Source organism: Lynx canadensis, chromosome B1, assembly GCF_007474595.2.
Source record: "Lynx canadensis isolate LIC74 chromosome B1, mLynCan4.pri.v2, whole genome shotgun sequence".
Lineage (NCBI taxonomy): Eukaryota > Metazoa > Chordata > Mammalia > Carnivora > Felidae > Lynx > Lynx canadensis.
Genome location: NC_044306.2, coordinates 161912562 through 161936760, shown reverse-complemented (window position 1 = coordinate 161936760; position 24199 = coordinate 161912562). Strand labels below are relative to the sequence as shown.

At 43.4% G+C, this 24199-nt stretch overlaps 1 protein-coding gene across 1 annotated transcript in view; it reads right to left on the bottom strand.

The window, feature by feature from the left end:
• KDR (kinase insert domain receptor) overlaps positions 1–21672 on the bottom strand; it is a 46232-nt gene extending 24560 nt beyond the window's left edge. The window contains exons 1-14 of the mRNA XM_030313853.1: positions 21426–21672; positions 17122–17215; positions 14928–15124; positions 11546–11676; positions 11147–11315; positions 10416–10555; positions 9524–9701; positions 7981–8095; positions 7726–7889; positions 5434–5590; positions 4445–4568; positions 3805–3913; positions 2371–2712; positions 142–288 (exon numbers count right to left, since the gene is read on the bottom strand). Coding sequence (XP_030169713.1) covers positions 142–288; positions 2371–2712; positions 3805–3913; positions 4445–4568; positions 5434–5590; positions 7726–7889; positions 7981–8095; positions 9524–9701; positions 10416–10555; positions 11147–11315; positions 11546–11676; positions 14928–15124; positions 17122–17215; positions 21426–21492 — 2134 coding nt within the window. The 5' untranslated portion in view covers positions 21493–21672. The remainder of the gene's footprint in view (positions 1–141; positions 289–2370; positions 2713–3804; positions 3914–4444; positions 4569–5433; positions 5591–7725; positions 7890–7980; positions 8096–9523; positions 9702–10415; positions 10556–11146; positions 11316–11545; positions 11677–14927; positions 15125–17121; positions 17216–21425) is intronic.
• Between the last annotated feature and the right edge of the window lie 2527 nt (positions 21673–24199).

The window sequence follows — 24199 nt, the reverse complement described above, 5'->3', positions numbered from 1 at the left end:
TTCTGAGTCTATGAAATGAGCCAGACCATGGACACTAACGTTGCTTTTTTCCTACCTAAAACAAATCAAGGCATAAGGTGGGTTTTAGATCCTATCTCTGAGAATTCTGCAACCAACCAGAGATAGACATAGTCTATTCACCTGAGTCTTCAACAAGTGTTTCATTATCTTTAAACCACGTAATCTGTGGAGGGGGATTCCCAGACGTGGTGCACGAAACTTCGATGGTTTCACCAATACTTGTTGTTTGATTCTCCAGGTTTCCTGTGATCATGGGTGCCACACGCTCTGTGCACACACACACACACAAAAATCATACAACATGTAGTTAAAACTTCTGAAATGGTTTTAGCATCAGTAAACTTATAGTTTAAACTTAATAAATAGTAAACCACTGATTTACTAAGCTGAAAATACATAGAAGCTAATAACATTACTCTTGGCCACTGAATAAAGTTAATGGAAGAAATAAGTCAGGACAGTTGAGAGAGATCACTTTGGACATCCTTATTAGTGATTCTAGCTGGTCGTCACATCACAAAATAAAGGTTGTCACCTTTATGGGGTTTTCTTCTAACTAGACACAGCTTCCCCAAGGGGAAACTTTCCCTCCCATGAAAGTTCTAGACAGTGACACCCTTGAATTCTGCATGTTTCTCTTGGTAAGTGCGAACCTTCAGTGTAATTCAACAAAGAATGCCTTATGTATATTTGGCACTTTTTACAAAACTCACTTATACTATTTCTGTTGCTCATTATCAATCATACGATGGACAAGAATATTAGCCTTCTTTTGCAGATGAAATAACTGTAGTTAAGGGGGTTAAACAACTTCTCCAAGTCCCTATAACTCAGTGAACATTTGAACTAATGAGCTCATAAGACTAGTCCGGTGCCATTTCCACTAAAACACAAACAAGCAAGACAATAATCCCTAAGGAAAGTCAAAGATTTCAAAAATTAAGCTCATGGGTATTTGTTTCAATGTACAGCAAAACTTCAGATGTACCCTTTCATCAAAGCATTATAGAAATATCTTGTCCAAAGCAACTGAAAGCAATCTTGCTGAAAGAATCCACTGCAACATTTAGCAAAATGGGATCACCTCAGTGGTGAACTACACTGGGATTTAAGCAAATGTCCTGGGCTCTATTCTATTTCTAAGAATAATTTTAGGAAAACGACTTAGGAGTCCTTAGAGAAGCAAACCAGGTCATTGTGAGCACATATTTCCTGGGCATGGTCTCTTTCATATCTCTTTCTGAATTCTTCCTTTAATTTGAAACAGGACCAGTCCCCAAGATGGTCATATATGTGATAAGATACAAAGGGCCCTGGGAATGACTTCACCCCAAAAAATTCCTTCTTTTGACACCTAAGTCTTAACACTAGCAAACACTACCCTAGTGTCTATCTGAGGATACCTCTTAAAATATGCCAAGGCCTCTGAAGAAGACATTATTCCTCCAAAACCTTAGTATAGATTCATTCACCTGGGCAGTTCCCCATCTTAACAGTAAAATCAGAGAACGCACACATCCCAGAAACTGGAAAGGGACACTAAAGAGAGGAGAAAATGGAGGGAGTCGGCACAAAGAGACTTTCCCAAGTTTGTCTGATTTCCCCAGAGACAGAGGCATGGCTGCATAGCTTTTGCGCAAGACACAAGGTTAGATAAGGTGTGGAGAGTGGCTCCATGCGGAATTTACAAAGCTATCTGCTCACTAAAATTATCATCCCGTTGATCTTATGCTGGACTACACGGGATGACCCAGAGGGACAAGCAGTGAGTGGTGCACCCCTCCCATGGGCTCTCACAGGCCCTAAACAACCCCATTGTCACACTCTTCATGTAGTAGGTATCTTACTGAGCACCTAGCATGTGCCACTGTGTTCTCTGATGCGAGCTACTACAAGGAGTAAAACAAAACAATTCCTCTCCTCATGGACACCGAGACCTCAATGTGCTACGACCGCCTGGTGGTTGCCTGTGTTCTTATCTTATCTACCTCCTCACCACTCTGAATTTCTGGAACCTTCTTAGCTCACAGTAGGCATTCCATGAACATGTGTCTACTAAAATAAATAAATGTCCAAGAATAAAGTAGAAATTTCCCCAGTTTAGGCTCATCCCTCGGAAATCCTAATGAAATCCTATCATTAGAGCTGGCAGGAACGATGTTATTTTCTCTTTTTAATACATCATTTCACCACTATCCGCCTCTTTCTGCCTCAAGGACTTTCAGTGAATAAGCTGAGTGTGTACCCGTCTACTTCATAGGCTCCTATACGATATTTTCTCACAGTCCCCAAAAGCCCTACACTAAAGGCATTCCAACAGTCTTTGATGATCCAGAGTTGCCTCCCTACCTAAAACCATGAGCTGTCGGACCACACAATGCCTTTTCTTGGTCTTCCTGTCCTGAGCAAAGCACACATAATCTCCTTGGTCCTGCAAGGATGCATTCTGGAGCTCCAGGATCAAAGTGTCGCTTGTGCCATTAGAGAATGTGGTGGCATTCATTTTCCAAAGGGCATCCAAGTTCTTGCAGATGGGTGTAGGCAGCTCTCCCACGTGGACTGGCAGAGCCTGAGAGCCAGCCTTGTACCACGTGAGGTTCTCAAACGTAGTTCTGTCTGCAGTGCACCACAAAGACACCCGTTCCTGTTCGGTCGGCTGGGTGCCGGGCTGCAAAGTGATTTCAGGGCCCCCTGAAATACAAAACCCATGGCTAGAAAGTGGCGATTTAATTTGGGCAGCGCGCTTTTGTCTTCTTGCCACCCCTAGACTGCTATAAAGCACCAAGAAAAGTGAGGCCCTCGCAATCCCAGACGATGTCATACAGGGAAACAACTGCACGAGACAGCTCGGGCCTCCAAATAGGTTATTTTACTAAGGTGTAGTCCTCAGATATGTATCAAATCTCCACTTTGAGCCCTAAACACAGTTTTTGAGACGAAAATAAAAAATCCAAGACCTATTTACAGCAGATAATTATAACACGGAATTTTAAAAATGAGTTCCTCATCGACACATCACACTCAATGACATTAAGGCTATAATTACGACAACGTATTAGCCCACGTTGAACTATTTCACCCAGTCCAGTCAGCTAAAGCTTATCTATAAAGCTAAGATGAACAGGCAGAATCAGCAGCATTGGGAGGAAACTGTCCCTATGTCATTACAATTACCTCCAGTCAATGCTGTCAACTGCTCAGCAGCAAGCCCACCAACACCGATTGAACCCCAAAAAGCCACGCACTACGCTAGACTCAGATGGTGGGGACATAACTAGTACCCAGGACTAGTGGCTAAAAATATATGAAACAGGGGCACCTGGGGGCTCAGTCGGTTGAGCATCTGACACTTGATTTCAGGATCCCTGGGTCGTGGGATCAAGCCCCGTGTCGGGCTCTGTGCTGAGCATGGAGCCTGCTTGGGATTCTCTCTCTCTCTCTCTCTCTCTCTCTCCCTCCCTCCCTCCCTCCCTCTCCCTCTGTCCCTCTCCCCTACTCTCTCTCTCACTCACACTCTAAAATAAGTTTTTTAAAAATTAAAAAAACATATGTAAAACCATTCTCTCCCGAGTGAACGGGAGTCAGTTGTACTGATTTCGCATGAGCCCAGGAGCTCCCTGAGAAGTCTTCATTTACGAACAAAAGCATCCCCAGTGTCAGTCCAAGGCCTTTTCCAAAACCACCATGCCACTCAAGAATGGCAAGGACCACAGACTATCAGACAGCTTAGCACCCCCTTGGCAAGAGATCCAACGCCCCTCCCCCCCAGAGAGCAGTACTCACTGGTCACGTGGAAGGAGATAACCCTCTCTCCTCTCCCAGCTTTGTTGACGGCTTCACATTTGTACAAAGCTGACACATTTGCCGCTTGGATAATAAGGGTACTTACAGTCTATGAAAAAAACAAATCCCAGGCCGTAAACGATGGAGGCTGCGTTCATGCGCATGCATTCAGACTCAAATTCAACCTGTAAGACCCGCCTACTCCATTCATACTCCCACACTGACCTCTCTCAAATCCACACAATTATCATTATGCTCGTGTGGCTCACACATTACACAAAACAGACTTTGGAAACCAACAGGGAAATCATGTATTTTAGCCTAACACTGCACACATTTTCTCATTTCCATATTCGTAAAATCAGAATCACCTTACAATCGATGTACAGAGCTAACAGCATATGTGTTTTATCTTCCTCTGATAAGATACTAATAAGGCGATGGTGCTTCTAACAGTCAATGGTGTTTTCAAACTGACTTAATATGTTAGTATTTTATCGTACAATTAATGTGACTATCAATCTCTAATATCCCTCACGTATGATTACACCATGCTTCCACTCCATCCTCCCACCCTTCCATCAAAGAGAGAGAGAGAGAGAGAGAGACAGATTTTCAATTTAAAGAACTTCAAACTCACTTTGTTTTTTCCTTCAATTAGGGCAAATTGATTTTTGTTGACTTCAATTTTATTTCCCCCCTGGAAGTCATCCACATTCCTCCATTCTTTACAAGTGTATGGGTTTGTCATTAAGACAGCTTGGCTATAAGGAAGAAATAACAGCTCTTATTAGGACTTAACTTTCCTTTAGTTCAAATCCATAGCAAGGAAAGGAGTCAGACTTTGGTTACTACGTTCTTAGAAATAACTTTCAGCGCACCCTGCCACGTTACAAGACTTGGCGCCAAATAAAAATAGGCCTCAGCAAAGAAGGAAAAGGTTCTAGGTAGATTCATTCAGGATACAGGAGGGAAACAGCTATTCTGGGAACAAACCTCCATTCATAAATTGAATCGACAAGACAATTCAAGTTAATTTAGTTCAAAGGAAGACAAGGAAACTAAGAAGTCACTGGGCTTCTTAAAGCAATCTCCCTGGGACTGTGGCCTTTGTGTAGGAAATGGTCAGCATCTGAGGAAGAAACTAGTAGAGGCCGTCTCAAAAACAACAACAGGAAGTGAACGGCTCAGGGTGATAGTGGGTGGCCTGTGTTTTTTTTCCTAAGGATGTCTGGACTCGTGTTAGAACCTGATAAGCTGGGCCTGAGAAGCCAAAGGCTCTCATCCATCAGCTCTTCCTCTGAGATGGACCTTCTCCCAGATAAGGAGAGATGTGGTATTCACCAGTTGCTTGGCGTAAGGGAAAGAAACAAAGATTGGCGATCGGCAATGTGAGGGAAGGGCCTGCATTTGGAGAGGTGTGCCAACCTAGGACAGAGAGCTAGCTGATCTCAAAGTGGGACAGCAACGAAAGACATCTCCTAAAATGTTAAGACATGGAGAAAGATGGAAAGCACCGCTTGGGGCAGAACTTTCTTAGGAAGGGCCTTCTCAGGGGGAATGGAGTCACACAGCGTGGCTGCATGAAATGCAGAACAGCAGAGCAAAAGAGGACGCGGTCCTACTCACGCAGGCCTGTAGGCACACTCCTCCTCCAGCTGCCAGTACCAGCGGATGTGATGTGGCGGGGGGACCGCGTAGACCGTGCACGTCAGCGTTTGCGTGGTGCCGTACTGGTACGAATCCACCGGAGAGATCAGGGATTTCTCGCCGATCTGGGGTGGGACTGGAGACGGGAAAAGTCACTTTTGAATTGTCAATCGGCTTGGAGGAGCAGAAGGGGGAAGCTTTCATCAACCAAGGCCTATGTTTCTATAAGCATATGATTCCACTCCCATTTTCTTTCTCAAAGAACAGCTAGACTTGGAAACAGGACACGGAACTTCTAGCAAAAGTCATCCTCCTCGCCAGCGGAGGACTTTGCACAAGTCTGGTCACCCTCTCTCTGCCTTGTTATCCCTACATGTTATCCCTACATGTTGGGGATAACTCTCCCTGTGCTCCCAGTCTCAAGAGATCAGGACAGGAAAGGCATAAAATCATTGTGACTAGTGCAGTAAATACGCTTATTATGTGCCAGGCATCGTTCTAAGTGCTCTAGCCAGAATAATCCATTCGATCCTCATAGCCACTATCATTGTCCCTTTTACACATAAGAAGAATGAAACAGAAAATGACTTGCCCAAGATCACCTACCTCTCTTCCTCCTCCCTCCCTGTCTCCTTCTTCCACTTCTTTCCCTCCTTCCTTCCTCCCTCTCTCCCTCCTTTCCTTCCTTTTCTTCCCTCCCCCTCTTCCTTTTTCTCACCCTTTTTTTTTCTTTCCTTTTTTTGGCTCCAAAGTCATTAATGCAAAACTATTCTCCCATCATCATCAACTTAAAGATTCGGATTATACTCTCAAATTTTGACTTTTTATGTTCATTTTATCTGGCAGGGTAAATGCTAAGGTGAATCAAATGGTTAGTGGCTTCATGAATTCTCGAGATGGGCTTATACACTACCCATTTTTACATCTTTGTTTTGTGCTCATTTGCTTCTCCCTACCTTACTTATGAGCTTTCTAGCTTCTCGCCTTTCCCAAATCCCCTCCTCCTGAGTGGCTTCTAAATGACATTTCTGCAACCTATTTTCTTTAAAATATTCCCTGAAGCTGATGTCCCAGCAAAGAAATGAAGTCAAGCTCAGCAGACACACAGAGAAGCGGCAGGATATGTGGGGAAGCACCCTAACGTTACAAGAGAAGATCCTGAAGTTGTAATGTGCTGCGCCCATAGGGAGAACAAAGAATGCCAACAGAGAAGCATTTCCCAAACTGTGTCTAGAGCAAGAGATGAGTGGATTTCTCGGGTTGGAGGGGGATGCTCGGCTCAAACAATTTTGTTAAGCCCTCAATACTCTATGTCTCTCCCCCTGGAGAATGGCAACATACATAAGCATATTAAAGATCCTGATAAGTCCTGCTATATAGACAGACACCTGTTGTCCATCGACTTAGCACCTCAAACACTTCCTTGACCAGAATACCATTTTATTCCCCATCCAGGACACTTTCAGCTTGAAAGAACAAAGTTCAAATCATCCTTAGATCAAAAACTTTTTATCTTCCCTTTATAGCCTCAGAGTCAGATAGATCTTAGACTCCTGTTTTTAAAAAAAAAAAAATTTTTTTAACTTCCAGCCAACCAATGTCAACCTGCAAAAGCCTTCTGAGCTGGGATCTGCCTGTGCCTCAAAGTAGCAGCTTCCCACAAAATTCAAAAAGGCTCTTAAACATTTTCACGCCAGGTGCACACTTCCGTGAGACAAGGTCAAAGGCAACACAACTGTTCAAGGAGGGGTGCTTATTTCACAGCATACAGCCATTGAATGTAACATCTACATCAATGCTGCATGTGACTGCTGAACAGTTCAGTTGCGTGGCCTCTTAAGCACGTTATGTCCAGAGCGTGCTGTCCTACACCTCATCTCAACTCTACTGCTCTGGATCATTTCTATAAAAATTTTTTTTAATGTTTATTTATTTTTGAGAGAGAGAGAGAGAGAGAGAGAGTGAGCAGGGGAGGGCAGAGAGAGGGAGACACAGAATCCGAAGCAGGCTCCAAGCTCCGAGCTGTCAGCACAGAGCCCAACGCGGGGCTTGAACTCACGAACTGTGAGATCCTGACCTGAGCCGAAGTTGGACGCTTAACCCACTGAGCCACCCAGGCGCCCCTGGATCATTTTTATACGTAGAAGCCTGTTCCTGATGTGAGTGAAGCAGCAGGTGTGACAAAGGACTCGTGGCCTGGCTGTGTAGGAAGCCGTAATCGTACCCTTTATAATCGGTTTGGGGCCGAGAAAGAAAGCGGAACAAACTCACCATTCACGACCAGAGATACCACGTGGCTCTGTTTCTCCTTCGAAATGGGGTTGGTAAGGATGACGGTGTAATTTCCTGTATCTTTTTCACTCACTTCCATAATAGTCAGTACATGCCCCACTTTTATTGTGTGATTGGACTCAATGGGTCTTCCATTTTTATACCTGTGGGGAAAAAAAAATTCTCGGGAATTAGTATAATTTAAGGGTTTGCTTTCAGGGGGAACAATGCTTTGCCTTTATTCCTAATAGTTACCATTTTATTTCCGGGGGAGGGTAACCAAGGTACTTCACAGGCACTCTGACACGGTCTCCCACGATGGCTTCCACCAAAGATTCCATGCCACTACCAAAAGCGACAAAAGGTTTTTCTGGAAAACAATAAAAATAATTACTCCTACGAATGTCAACTTCTTCAGTGAATGGTCATTTGGTTTAGTTTTTCATTTCAAATGAAGAGTCTGTGATCTAGGGAGTGTGAGTTGCCACAATTCAGGGATTCCCCACACTGCCTTTCCTTGGTCACAGCTCAGCTTCTCCCCATCAACTGGCCTCTGGATTTACCTTTCTCTCTCTCTGAGGGGCCACTGCAAGCCTACTGGTTGTTCCAGTCTCAGTTCAAGCGTTTGCTCCCCTGGGAAGTTTTCTCTAAGTCCTCCAGGAACCTCGGGTGCTCCTTCTCCTCCGTCCCCCTTGCACCCGATACCTACCCACCATCTGCCCCGGGACTCAGTCCTCGGACCCCTTCTCTTTATCTGCACCCTCCTCCAGGCTCAGCCATAAAGTGCCATTCACCCCTGACTTCTCCGGGTTCCAGACTTACATATCAAATATCTCCACTCGGACGTTTGATGGGCCTGTCCAAATAAACACACCCAACACCGTCGCCCCAAATCTTACTACCCTCTCAGTCTTCCCCATCTCGGTCGATAAAACCACCACTCATTCACCTCCTCACGCTAACGATTCAAGTCAGCTTGCATTCTGTTTCTCTTAGGCCCCTCAGCCGTCGAGTCAATGGGTGGATCCTGTTGGCTCTATCTTCAAAACCATATCCAGAACCAGATCACTTCTCCCCACTTCTGCCTCTACCACTCAGTCCAAGCCGCTCACCAGCTCTCACCGGGATAAATGCAATTAAGCCTCCTATCTGGTCTCCCTACTTCTGCCCTTTCTTCCCTAAAGTATTTCACATAAAAGACGCAGCAATCCTACGGAAACGTCAACCAGAGCGTGGCTCTCTCGGCTCGAGCCCTTCTATGAATGCCCGTATTATAAAATCCAAAATCATTACCCGGGCCCAAGGTTGAGTGCCAAATGAATTACCACCTAACCGGGGACGCTGACGTGTTATTATGTGACATGATTATCAGCGAAGGCGAATAAAAAAGAAACGAAGTTATTTTGCTCAAAGCCCCACAGATAGTAATTAAATCCAGGTTTCCTCAATTGCAAAGCCCTTGCTTATTCACACACGCCCCTCAGCCTCGAAATAAAATGAAAATGTAAAAACTATCGTAGATAGCAACATTCTGCTTAGTATACTGTAGTAACGGCAGCCACAAAAAACTGTAACAAGTAAAAGTTAGTGAGCACTTGCTGCCTCGGCTCATCTCATTATTAAAGTTGGGATTTGAACCCAAGCCGTGCTCTTGATCTCTAGGGCATGTGGCCTCCCTAGCAAGAGCTCAGCCATGTCTTCTGAATGAACAAAACAGGAATCTCTAGCTGACCTAACGTCATTTAGATGATCTCGCTTTTCAAGGCATGGCATGATTCCAAAGGACAGCGTCGCTTACCGTGGACCCTGACGAACGTGCTGTTCCGCTTGGTCATCAGCCCACTGGAAGCTGCACAGGTATACCACCCTTGGTCACTCCGGGTTACACCATCTATGGTCAAGGTGCTCAAAAATTTCTTCATCTCACTCCCAGATTGAGTTTTTAGGTCCCGGTTAACAAGCTTTTTATGCTGATGCTGAAAAAGAGTTTACTGAATTTTCAAAGTCCAGCATAACATCCCCTGGTAGCTTCTAGATACCCACAGGACCAAGTCTTGGCCCTTGGTGAATGCGATTCGTGCTAATAAGAGGTACTTCAGAACTTTTAACACCATCTAGGCTACCAATATATTTGGTTTCAAGAGAAATAAATGCAACCAACTGAATTAAGATTTTGAAAGCCTCACATAGTGGGAATGAGATGGACAGGTACCACAGAAACACAAGCAAGTATGATCACTGTTTAAGGAGAAGTATGTCTCATGCCACCTCTTAAAGACAAATTGCCTTAAAGGGAAAATAGATCAAAGACTTTGGAGCACAGAGAAATAATGCAACCTGGAAAGATGTAATCACCTAGAAAAAACTAATCTTCACTGCCTGATTATAGCAGAGTGGAACTGAGTTTTTGGCATTGCATCTGTTTTCCATGGGTGCTATGCGTTCTGTAGTTCTTTTAAAGTAAGTGTGTGTGTGTGTGTGTGTGTGTGTGTGTGAGAGAGAGAGAGAGAGAGAGAGAGAGAGAGAGAGAGAGAGAGAGGGAGGGAGAGACAGACAGACAGAAAGAGAGAGACAGAGTTAAGGCCCTTACATTTTATCTGGCCAGACAAGTCCCTATCTCTCTCAAGCAAACTCCATTGAAGCTTATTATCAAAGTATTTAGAGGTCTGGCTTTGAACTGTTAGTGTTACCTTCAAAGAAGGGTATTCCCAGTTGAAGTCAATCCCCACATTTAGTTCAGTCCTCGCTGTACAGTTTAAGACGAGCCTCTCTCCAACAGACAGCTCAACTCCATGAGGGGGGCTCAGAACCACATCATAAATCTTGTACCCTGGAGCAAGTAAATTGAAAACACAGAGAAAGAGGGGGAAAACAAATATAACTTTGCATGGGTTTTTTTTTTCAAAATGATGCAGCTTCAAAACGTGCCACATCATTTTTCCCTGAGGGCCTCAGCAATACTTGGTAACTCCCAGCAAAATCACCCACAGAGGCTTACAAAGCAGACTTGCAGGAATCTCAAAGATGTTGCCCGGTGGATAGAAAAGCAGTAAAATTTGAGTAGTCAAAAGCCAATGAAGCCAGCTTTAGTAAATTACTGAATTTTCCGTAAAATAGGTATAATTAAAAGAACGGATGCCAAGCAATGCTTTGAACATTGAATTTTCCATAAAATACGCTCCGATAATAACACTCTTTTCCATCCTTGGTCTTGGCAAGAGAGGCGAAAAACTCAATTGCACAGAGGTTTATTTGGTAGAGAAGAGCAGATATAATGAATTGCGCCATACCAGATCTTGAATTAATATCTTTTTCAATATCCCTTGTCTTTCCCCCTATACTTTAATCTTCAGGATCTTAATATAGGAAGCCAATCTTTAATGTCTAATATTAATGATACGGAAAGAAACTGTCCACTTACCTACAACCACAACTATGTACATAATAGACTGGTAACTTTCATCATTAATTTTTGCTTCACAGAAGACCATGCCAGCATAGCTGATCATGTAGCTGGGGATAGTAAAGCCTTTCTTACTGTCCCAGGAAATTCTGTTACCATCAGGGACAAACCTCTTTTCTGGATACCTCTGGGTAGAGAAAGAAATGCCAAATATTGAATGAAGCGCTACCCAAAAGTGAAAACCATGTAAAATGATCACTAAAGAATTCATCAGTAAAGAATACAAATCGGCTTTATTTATTACCATGTTGGCCCTTCCCAAAGGATCTTTAACACACATGATTGATAATATATTATATAGAGGCTGCCCTTCTTATTATGAAAATATGAGAGATGATTGAAGAAGATGTAACTTACTGCACAAAGTGACACATTGAGGTTGGAAATGGACCCAAGACATGGAATCACCACAGTTTTGTTTTTGTTCTCAGTGATGTACACAACGCCATGTTGGTCGCTAACAGAAGCAATAAATGGAGACCTGTAATCTAAAAGAAAATCGAATTCCATTAGTTAATGGTACTTACTAGAAAAGTTGGTCTTATTTCAAGTTCATAAACTCTAACCGGAGAAGTGAACGATTAAGAATGACATTTCACACCAGGCAAAGGAGTCCACGGGTTGGTCTGCTGGCAACTATCCAGCTCCAGGGATATGTGGCTATCGGAGTGTGTGTGTGTGTGTGTGTGTGTGTGTGTGTGTGTGAAAAATCTGAAAGAAAACTCCCAGAATAAAATTGACTCTTCTCCCTAGGATCGTCAACAAGTGGAGCATATTTTATAGGCTCCACATTTAAACAGATTGATCATTACCATGTTTTTCAAAATGAAGAAGCATACTTCATTTTTCATAAATACTTTCATATACACATATGCATTCCTCATATACACTAAACATTTTTCAAGTACATAAATCTTAAAGTAATTTTTTTTAATTTTAAAGTAATTTTAAAGTTAAATGTGTACACTTTACCGACTGAGTTTTACTGATGTTAAAAAGAATTCATAGTCTCTCTTTAGGCGAATAATGTCTCAGTACCATGAAAATAAACTAATGGCTTCCAAAGGATCTTTAAAATAAGCAGAAAATAACTAACCATTTTTGGATTCAATTACTCAAGAGAAAAATTTATGTGAGTATTTTAAGACTGTGAAGACTAGATATAAGATTAGTTATAAAATAATGTTCAATGGTTATTGAATTTAGCTTAGATTTCAGCAGTCATTAATATCTTCAATGACAAAAACTCAAAAAGCCACCGTGGCAAAAGTGGGAAGAAAACAAAGGAGATTTTCATGTCATTCAAACATTGTTCATACAATGGGGTTATTTTCTTGATTTTTTTTTAATATTTATTCATTTTTGAGAGAGACAGAGAAACAGAGCACAAGTGGGAGAGGGGCATAGAGCGATGGAGACACAGAATCTGAAGCAGGCTCCAGGCTCTGAGCTGTCAGTACAGAGCCTGACGCGGGGTTTGAACTCCAAACTGCAAGATCATGGCCTGAGCCGAAGTCGGATACTTAACCAACTGGGCCACCCAGGTGCCCCGGTCCATACAATGCTAATACACTGCTGGGAAACTACTCCGTTCCCCAGAGATAGAGTCACTGTGGTGTGAAACTGCACTTGAAATCTCACAGAGATAATGGTTCATACTGCTATGCCCAACAAACGTGATCAAGCACTGACGGGGCCCTTCAGGGTGGTTGGTCCAAGTAGAGAAAGAGTTAATTAAACCAAGGAGAGAAAGGCAGCTAATTCCCTACAACAGCAGAAGTTTGATTTCCTTCCCAGCTGGAAAGCACAGAAAGGCAGCCAATCCAGCCCACCACATGCCATACCCATTATCTTATGAGGCCAAGACCCACTTCCTGGCTCCATCCATTGCTGGAGGGAATGGGGTCAGAAGACTAAGGAAGTAAGGTAGGGACCGGGGCGGGGGGGGGGGGGGGGGGGGGGGGGGGGGCATTAAATAAAGGGCTTTCCATAGGGAATACTTCAATCCTTTCTCTCTCATTGTTAAACCTCATGACCAAAATCTTGGACCGCTCACCTCCTAGAACATTAGACTTAGACAGGAAGCAGAATTTAATGGTATACTCAAAGACAGGCAGTGCACAAATAAACAGTGCGAGAGATTGCTACTTCTTAATATTACCTACCCTTTAGCCACATGCTATGAAATATTACCAAGCTTGCTTACAGAACAAGTCTTTGGAAGCTAAGTTAACCCCTTACGTAAGAATAAAGCTATTCAGTAAATCAATTCTATTTCAGTATTCCAAAAAAAAGGAAATAAACAAAAGAAACCCAAACAACCACCCATCCTCTCAAAATAAAATATTTACTGTAACTCATGAAATGAATTTTCACATGTCTCCAGGTTTCCTGACTTGGGGAGAAGGAAATAACGAGATATTATGGGAGAGGTTCATCTTGTAGTACTTCCAGACAGGCTAAAAGCAGGAAATCCTTGCAATCTTCTGAGAAAGCCTGATCTCCCAAGACTGCCAGATCAAAAGGAGCCAGAAATTCTCGAAGATCTGAGCCTTGTCTCTCTCAAATTCTGCAAAGGAAGGAGGAGGGCACAGAAATCTACCTTGGACTGTGCTTACACTGGGCAAAAATAATTCTCAAATATTGTGCAGTCCAGGAGTGACATAACGTTATTTTGATGTAGTCTCTGGTCTTCCATTGCACTGACCATACTGAACTACTGAAATGTAAATGGAGAGACACAAGTGTGTTTCCCAAAGCTAATGAAATTCCTGTTCTGTAAAAGATGCTTCTGAAAATAAGTCTAAACCGTCTTCACCTGCCTCAAATCCTCTGGGATATAAAATATATATATAAATGTATAAACAAAATGTCTTAACAGCTCATTTTCACTGTAAAGGAAAATATTTAGTATATCCAAGCAAAATACTACATAACACTTGCCTTCCCCAAAATTATCTGACAGGATTATAACTAGGTTTGCATAGGAAAATTAAGGTAGTGTAAGATTTTTGAAACACAAAAGAAAAAATCATTTATATCATAAATACTTAATACATGTAACATTGTGTTTTATTCTACACGGATGTTAAATTGACCTCCATGATGTCAATCCCAAATTGCAAACTCTAGAAAGATGTGGCACATCATCCAAGATCTCAGACCACACAAGTGAAGGAAAGAAACACTGTTCTTGAAACGCTCTTTGAGGTAGCGTCTTCATTTGCACAAGAGGATGAAAATTGTTTTTCACAAAGTAGAAGTGGGAAAAGAAAAGTTCTCAGGTAGAAAAAAAGCTTCAGCGCCCTTGGCTGTTTCCCGGTGCATTCTTGGGAAAATCTCCTACCCTGTTTTAGATAACCTATCTCTCCATTGAAACCTCTCCATAACTCACTCCTGAATCTTCCTTTTCAAGGATTGCAGGTTCTTTTTCTCAAACATCAGAAGGCTTTGTATAAATCCCCGTAGCCAATTGTGAACACAGATTTCCCTCAGAAACAAAGATCAGAACCACACCAAGTGGGCAACAGAGATGTCAACAGGGCCCAAGTTCCAGAACAAATCAGTGAGTCTTATCCTCGGGGGAAGCCTTGAGAGAGAATTTTGTGTATTCCTGTTGGCAGACAGCCTTTGGAGCGAGCCTTTTGTTGTACTCCATTGTACTCAATTCTGCTTTGCGCCTCTTGTGTTTTATAACTGGCAAATCAACTTGGGAAATGCATTCCATTTACCCACTTACCTTGAACATAGACATAAATGACCGAGGCTACGTCAGTGTCCTGGTAGAAGCACTTGTAGGCTCCAGTATCATTTCCGATCACTTTTGGAATCGTGAGCGTCTTACAGAAGAAGCTGTCACTGCAGTCCGTCACCTCCACTCTCTTCTCAGAGCCACTCTGATTGTTGGGCCAGAGCCAGTCCAAGTCCCTCTGTCCCCTGAAAAATTAATTCCAGGGAAGTATTCATGTGAAATGCCACACTAGGAGACTGTTTCTAAGAAAACAGAAGGTTTTGGTTCTCAAACATCTATAAACTCAACAGACAGATTCACAACCTTTTTTTTACCAACAATGACAGGCTGGAGCCACCAATGACAAAAAGCCATGAACTCGGCTTCAGACATCACTTATAAGAATTCCTGGGTTTCCTATTAATTAACTCATTCACTCAACAAATATTCATTCAACATGTGCTACGTGCCAAATGTTGACAAAGTCGGGGGATACAGCAGTGAACAAATCAGACAAAAATCTATGCCGTTATGGAACTTTAGTGTAGTTAGAAGAAACAGGCAATGACTTAGTGAGTAAACCTCTTTAAAGCTGAAATTCTTTAAAAGTAAGTAAAATAAATGGTGTAAATAAAATGTAAGGCGGTGATAAGTACTATGGAGCAAATATAGAATACGCAAAGAGTAAAGAGTTCTGGAGGGATGGGGCTTGATGAAAGCCATTTGAATGTAAGGAGGGACAGTGTTCCAAGCAGAGGGAACAGAAAATGTAAAGACCCTGGGGCAGGAGTATCTGGAGTATCAGGGGAATGGCAAGGAAGCCAGAGTGGTCAGATAAGAGTGGGCACACAGGACGGTAAGAAGTGAGGCTCTGAAGGAAGAGGGTGCAACTTTCTAAGAGTCTCGTAGATCTTATGCAGGCTGCATTCAAACAAAGGTTATTTTCACTGCAGCACTTCCCGGCAAAGCCCTATGAAAGACAGTCCACATAAAGAAGAATGCAACATCATTGATTCTTCTTTCAAAGAATCTGAAATTTCCATGAAGTTGCAGCTACATTAATGAAGTTACTTTAACACACTCCATAGCTTTTTTAGGACATAAGAAAAAATTTCTGAATGACTTTTAAAAGGGAATGTGGGATCTGTGGGGATTTTAAATAACCTCTGTTATTGAGGATGGTTACGAGGAAAATCTACTAAGAAATATGTCTTCAAATAGCAAAGCTAGAGAAATAGCACTGTTACCGTGTTTTTTCCTCGAGGGCTGGGTATTGGTGACCCACCCTTGATAAGGGGACAAGGGTATCCTTTACACCTCTGCAGTCTAAAATAGATCTGTGTCATTGTGGTGAACACCTGGTGTTCATCAAGCATTCTCAATGGCGGTAAGCTGCCCAAGATTCTTTGTGGACCCCCAGCTCTCTTCTCAGAGGACAACATCACCTCCAGCCATCTCTCCACCTGTTTGTCTCTGCCAAAGACACACTGAGAGGTTCCTGCAAAGCCTCTGGGTCGCTACATTAAACACCAAAGTCTTCTACCTTTCCTTCCGGGGTAGGGGCTGTAAGACAAACTTAAATGCTTCTTCTTCTTTTCAAAGAAGCCTGCTTCCCCAGTTACAAAAATCAAGGGCAGGACTTCTTGCTACCAAATGAGACGAGAGGCATTCCACAACATCAAGCCAAAGCATGAAGTCCATTACTTGTGCAGAACACATACTCAGTAATATTAATGGCTGAATATTAAATTGCTACCCCAGTCATAATTTTATCATAAAATAAAATTCTCAGAAAACCATAAAATAAAATGTCCAAGAGCCATCCTGAATATAATAAATAGGGCCCAAATTCCTTCAACTGCATCCCTTAAGGATAAGTCCTCAATTCCACTTGTTTATCCAATATTTAATGAACATCTATTATATACTATATTCCAGGTGCTATTCTGTGTGTGTGTGTGTGTGTGTGTGTGTGTGTGTGTGTGTGTGTGTTGGCAGAGGGCAGCAGAAAAAAAATGCCAGCAAAATCATACAAAAATTTTGGGAGAAGTGCGTTCTCATTTTTTCATTATTAAATCATTTATTAGAAACCTCATCATGTATAATTACATCTCTATTATAATTCTGCTTAAGGAAATTATTTTCCCTCAATAAACACTGAGTTACTTAACACAGGAAATCTGAATCTAAAATTAATCCTTACCTGCAAGTAATCTGAAGAGTTGTATTAGCCATAATTGTAAGTATGTCTTTTTGTATGCTGAGTCTGGGTGGATCAAGGGAAACACTAGGCAAACCTAGAAACAAATTAAATAAATGAATGTAGTTGCCATTGAGTCAGACCCAATAGGAAACACCTTCTATAAACAATGCACACTCTATACTTTAAAAGGCCTCTTCAGCAATTCATTGTGTAAAACTGTGAATTTACTTTTCACCATTCCCAGTAAAAGTTCACAAGCTGTGTCATAACAGGAAGAATGGGCAGATGGTCATAAACCAACACAAAAGTTCTGCAATTCACGGAGCTAGGGTGGAGTTCCTGTTTTCCTGCATTGCCAACTTCAAGGTCTTACAAAAGGATATAGGACATTGAAACCAAATGAACCTTCATCTGATGATCTCACTCCCTTGGGAAAGGACCCACTGACATTTCTTATAAAGCATAGGATGCACACATTTGACTAAATTGCTGATTAATGAATACTACTTAGAGAGATTTCTATACAGTTCGTCTATGTACCCTGGAGGGGGGAGGAGTGCCCCTGACATTGTCTCATTTTCCTTTATCAATTTTCTAGTGCACTTCCTCTGGTATATGAACTGCCAGAGTTGGAAGATGGTAGGTACATTAAAACTAGATGAGAAGAACTGAGGAACAGAAAACATTTGCCAGTGTCCATGTAATATGCCCATTAATATACTTTTCCTCAGAGAATGAGACTAAAAAAGTATGATGCTAATGAATTACAATTGAGGAATCTCGACTTATTAAACAAAACTTTGAGCTTTCTGATACCAAGCTTGTAACACAAGAAAGCTGTCTTTACCTACAAATACAATGGGACAGATTCTCACCATGGGTCACTCCACAACAAGAAAAAACAGAGTTCTCTGTGAACAAAATGCAAAGAGCTAGTAAGTATTGAAAAACTGTCAGAGAAAGAAAAACCGTCCACCATGATAGGGCCTTAACTAATATCCAGGTCTCCAAAACACCACCTTAAAAAGTGATGGATGCTGGGTAAGCACCAATCTTAATATGGTCCTTAAGTCGTATCAACTAAGAACAAATGACTCTCTACCCAAAGAAAATGAAAACACTAATTCAAAAAGATCCATGCACCCTTATGCTTACTGCAGCATTATTGGCACTAGCCAAGATATGGAAATGACCCAAGTGTCCATCAATAGATGAATGGACAAAGAAGATGTGGTATATATACAAAGGAATACTACTCAGCCATAAAAAAAGAATGAAATCTTGCCATGCGCAAGGACATGGATGGAGTTACAGAGTATTATTCTAAGTGAACTAAGTCAGAGAAAGACAAGTACCAAAGATTTCACCCATATGTAGAATTTAAGAAACAAAACAAATGAGCAAGGAAAATCAAAAGAGACAAATAAACATACACTCTTAAATATGGAGAACAAACTGATGGTTGGTAGGGGGTAGATGAAATAGGCAAAGGGGATTAAGAATACACTTATCATGATGAGCACTGAGTAATGTATAGAATTATTGAATCACTATATTGTACACCTGAAATTAATATATCACTGTATGTTAATTACACTAGAATTTTCAAAATAAATAAATAAATAATTTTCAAAAGAGAACCAGTGATTCTCTAAGCCTAAACTGGCACTGATCTTGTTGGGTAAATAAGACAGTATTAGCAAATATGAAAAAGCATGAGTAAACAGAATGAGCACATACTGAGTGCAAATACCCAACATACTGAATCTGCGGACCCCAGTGTGAACAGCTACAGGTAAAATGAACAACTGATCACACATATTTCTACACACTCACCCAGATGTGCAAAATAGTTGCTGATATAATTGTAGATTTGTTGATCAATATCCTTGTTTAAAAAAAAAAAAAACCCAGAAATTAAGTTATATCAATAAATCTCAGAAACTAATTGGTATTGGTACTGACTTGTGTTTGGGGTAGTAATTCTTAAACTTTAGGATGTGTAAGATATCCCTGGCCCTACAAATCTGCATTTTAACAAGTATTTCAGGTGACTTGATCATACATGGTCTACGGGACACTCTTGGACAGCTATTGATCTGGGATATCAGGATCAGTTAATCAGCACAGCATTTTTCAATATGGAAGGAAATAATTGCCCCAAAGTAGACAAACAATAAAGCAACGTGTTTAAAAGCAACAGAAAAGCCTCCCAACAATGGAGTCTCACTTTGTTTAAGAAAAGGAAAATGAAAACAACTCAGTTGGATGCGTACAAATATCAAACATGACTGGGAAGCACTAGGTTGAGAAACGTGTTGAAAACAGTAACTTAAAACAATTTGTACAATGATCCAAATGAGAAAGAGCCCATCATTTGGGCACACTGATGTGAGGGGGGAAAAAAAAATGGTAGTAAAGGCAAAGTTCTAAATAGTTATGTTCACCCTACAGCCAAAACAAGAGTTCTTGAAGATCTCTCATAAATTATCGTCCCAGATTATCTCACACTCTAGCCACACTTTCTTATGTTAAAAAAATTCATTGAAGATATGTTCTGCATTCATAGGAAGCTAAGACAACACCACACTATTCTAGAGACGTGCACACAACAAAAATCTTTTTCAGCAAGACTGTATCAATAATGATAATTTCAAATTCACATCCATAGACCTACCAACATTCAATTTTGTTTTGCTCCTTTAAGCTTCATTCATTTTCATTGGCAGGTTTAAGTTCCACTCTTCAGAAATTCTGAAGAAATAACTGTAAGAAGCGCATATGTTGCTAGTCCATAAAAAGCCCTTCTATGTTCAAATCCCCTAACCAAAATTAATTCATGTGTGTGCTATTACCCTTCCAGCTCAAAGACAGGAAGGAAAAACAACAGTGCCTCTGTCTCCAGAATTTGATGGCACCAATTATAGTCCAATCCAATTAAGTAAGTCACACACTCCAAAAGGGCAACCTCATCATTATATTCAGGGCAACCCGATTACAGTTACACTGCTGCGCTATGAAACACCCCAGGCTTAGAAGCAACTCACTTCTTTGTGGGATACAGAACAACCACATGTTCCACACTGTAAAGGGGGAGAGAGACGTCTTGTCAGGGACAAATGAGTGTCCACGGCGAAGCGGGCCCTGATGAACCAAGTCATTATCAAGAAAATTCAATAACTATAGACAGATGATCTTAACAGTGTACGAGTGTGTCTTTTTTAAGACTCTTTTATTTCAATATAAGGAACTTTCCCTGAATCATTTGACCTTTTTCTTTTTTTTTTTTTTTTTTTTCCTTTTCTCCACCCTCTCTCCTTTCTCACCCTCCAAAGAGTGGAAATCTGGAAATCCGCAAACTGTGGCTACAGAAAAGAGATACGAGAAGAGAGCGGGCAGGGGTGACGGGGAGCGCGAAGAGAGAAAGACAGACATTCATTGCACCAAGAGCATGTGTGTTCCTAATCCTGAAGGGGACTGAAATTTTAGGTGGCAAGGAAAGTGGCGAGTGGCGCTGTATCCAGGTACGGAGTCCCGCAGAGTAAGTTTTCAGATCGTGAACTTCTGATCATGCGCTTATCCCAAAGACCAAAGCTTTAAAAGATGTCACTCTTTTACATAAGAAGGTGAGTGTTTCTTGGAGACACTTTGGGAAGCTGTCACAATCCCGAGTCCGAGCCCAATTTCACCTTCTCTCTGCAAGGAGAGCGGCATCCCGCACCAAGCAAGGAAAAAAAGTTTCCCTCCCCGAAATGCAGCTCATACAGTGGGTGTGTTTGTGGGTTCCAGCCAGAAGGGAACGGCACACCGGGGTCCCTGCTCGACTCCTACAGAGGCAGAGCCTAGTGCACGATTAGATCCGAGCGAACCGGCTTGCGCTCCCTGCAAGGCTTCCTTCCCCGGGTCCGGGCTAGTGCGGTGCGCCCAGCCGGACAGCGTTCCAGCGCCTGCTCCCGCCTGCGGGAACACCTCTCCCCTGCCAGCCCCGGGCGCCCGCCTTCCCACCCCCGCCTCCCGAAAGCCCGAGGGTGTGTCGGCTCCGCAGGACTTGCTCCAGCCGAGGCACCAAAGTCGTGGAAAAGGAACTGCGCTCCGGAGACTACCGGCTCTCTGGATCATCTTGGGCCCACCAAAGAGCCTCAGTTTCCTCATTGGTAAATGAAACACCACAAAGTGTCAAGTCACTTCCAACTCTCCAGCTCTCTGAGTCTGAGTTAGATCCGGCCTCCAGGACCTCTCCGCATCCCCATCTCTCCGCCCGCACCCGACCTCTCCGTCTTCCTTCTGGGGAGTGGGCTCCTTACCCACAGAGGCAGCCCCGGTCTCCACGCAGAACCACAGAACGACGGCCAGCAGCGCCTTGCTCTCCATCCCGCACCTCGCGCCGGGCGCCCTGCCCAGAACTCGGGCGCCGGTTCTTTCTCCCCGGGCCTGCCGGGCGAAGAAGGCGCGGAGGTGGAACGCGCGCCGCAGCGCAGGACTGTGAGGCGCAAAGGGGAGGGTGCTCTGGCTCCGGCCACGACTTGCAGGGGCGTCTGCGGGTGCCAGGAGGAGAGGAAATCCCGGCTGCGCTACAGCTCTGGGCTTTCTGCGCGCAAGTGATGCCCCGCGCGGGCAGAGGAAACACAACCATCCACCGCCTGCTCTCCCGGGGTCCCGGGACTCAGTGCCGGGTGGGAGCGGAGGCCGAAACTCTAGAGCTTGGGGGCGGGGTCTTGAGGGGCGGGGCCGGGGCGGGGCTCCCCTCTGCCGCAGGTCCCGCCTCTCAGCCGGGTACCGGGCCTGGATCCCCCGCTCCCCTTGCCCACTGCATCTCCCCGTCTCCCCGCTGGCCTGGGACTGCATCTGCCCCCGGGTCGCCCGAGGCAGAACGTCCCAGGTGCAACAACTCCGTTGTTTACCTCCGTAGAGATAAAATGTAGCCCGTAACGGCTTCTGAGAAACTCCAAGCTTCAGTAGGTTGAGGCCCTCCGAGATGAGGGTAGGGGTGCAGACGGAGGGGACAGCGCCGTGAGCGCAGGCGAGGGACACCGAGCTTCAGGAGGCGCGCCAGAATTTGGGACCGTCTTCAGCGCCCGCGCGTTCCCGTAGTGACTGGGCGACAGGCTGTGGATCAGCAGCAGCAGGTTGAAGCAACCAGGGAAAAGCAGATACAGAACCCAGGCGCATGCAGGATCGCAAACCGGCAGGCAGTGACTCCAGCCAGTACTGAGTGTTTTGCTTGGCCAGCAAAATTGTAGTTTAAAAATCTGAATCTGAATGTCTGTAGTCAGAATATACACATGCTCAGTTCTGCAAAGTTCCCCCTATTTCCTCTTATACCTGGCAGCTTCAAATGTTTTTAAGCTACCAGCCTAGCCCCCAAAGGCACTTAAATTTGAGACCCTGGCTTTCACCAAAAACCTGCATCAGGACTCCAGGGAGCTGTCAGTAGCCAGGGCCCTAGCATCGTGGCATGAGAGCCACCCATCCGGGAGTGAGTGAGTGACGTTCTCCTTGAGAAAGGGCTTTTGTCCACCGTGTTACCTGACAAGGACTACATGACTCGTCCTGGGCTTTTGAGCAGGCCCCTTTCCAGACCAGAGCTCCTAGCCAAGATACCCATAGGCCCAGGAGAAGAAGGCCGGCTTCACTGAAGCAATGAAGAGAATGCTCCCTGGTCCCAGACCCGGGGCATCCAGAACAGCCTACCAAACCTCTCCTCACACGACTCTCTCTGCATGTGTCGACTCCTTGTGGAGCTGTTTGGAGAAGGCAGATTCCTTTAGACATTTTTTTTCTTTCTTCTCTCTCCATGCCTCCCCATACTTAGCAAGTGACATCGAACAACCCCCAACTTCATTAAATAGGGATCTTGCAGGTCCCTCTGTCTTAAGGCACCATCCTTCAGGAGAGATGGAGAGGTAGAATTATTATTTCCGCATCTAGGCCAAACCCTGCTTCCTGAAATATACACGGTGAAGTGTTGCTTTTCTTCTTCTATGTTTATATTTGCTGTAGTTACTCTTCTGCTTTGCAGGCTCAACAACTGAAACACTTTGACTCTGAAATACAATGAATGTCTATGCTTAAGATTTCTTATCATATGAAAAAGTTGAGACTGAAAAGCCCTTCTTCAGCAGAGGCAAGCCTTTCACCTTTTTATTTTTCCCAAGCAGATGTTATGCACATATAGGTATAGGTGTATCGCCAAGGGTGGCCCTGGTATAAATACCATGTTGGCATCTTTCACTTTAAATTAGAACTTGAAGCTCACTCTACGTTGACCCATAAGGTTCCATTTTATTCTTTTTAATAGTGACACGATGCTCCACTGTAGAGATGTACTCATATTTAATCTAGGAGGTAATTATATTTGTCAGAGTCAGGAGTATCCTTAAAGAATCCCCTCCCTTCCTGCTAGTAAACTTAGCAAATAAACCAGGACCAGCCCTGACAAAGCTGGATGGGGTGGGGGGGGGGGGGAGGGCAAGGGGAGGGGTTGTGGAACCTGGTTTGAAGGAGGCCATTTCTTTCCATTTCTATCTCCAAACAATTCTTTAGGCTCAGGCTTATTTACAATTCATGACACTTCCTCTTCCAGGTCTCACTTAGGAAGATAGTGTCTCCTCCCAATGCAAACCAGAACCTGCAGGCCCATGGTAATAGCCCCCTTTAGCAGTCTTGGAGGAAATGATGCGTCTTTGATGGTCACAAGACCAGAATTTGGCAGGGTTGCAATGAAATCAGTCTACCACATTCCCTCCCACACAGTACTTAGAAGTGCCTTATGTTCATGAAAAATGACAAAGTCTGTTTTTTTGTTTCTCTTTTTTTTTTTTGAAAAAGGTCTAGTCATTGGGCAACACCCTCCCATTATGTGGTACCACTGGAGTGATTTTGTGAGTTAATCCTGCAGTACAGGTACACCCACCCCCTATTAAAGTGCCCAAGTGTATTCAGTGCTCCTAGATGGGATTCAGACACATTTGGGAGTGAGGCAGCAGAGCGTCACTAAGTGCAGACCCTGGGACCACACTAACTGGACTTAAGCCCCCTTACTATCCATGTGATCTTGACCCACTGACTGGTTGCCTAC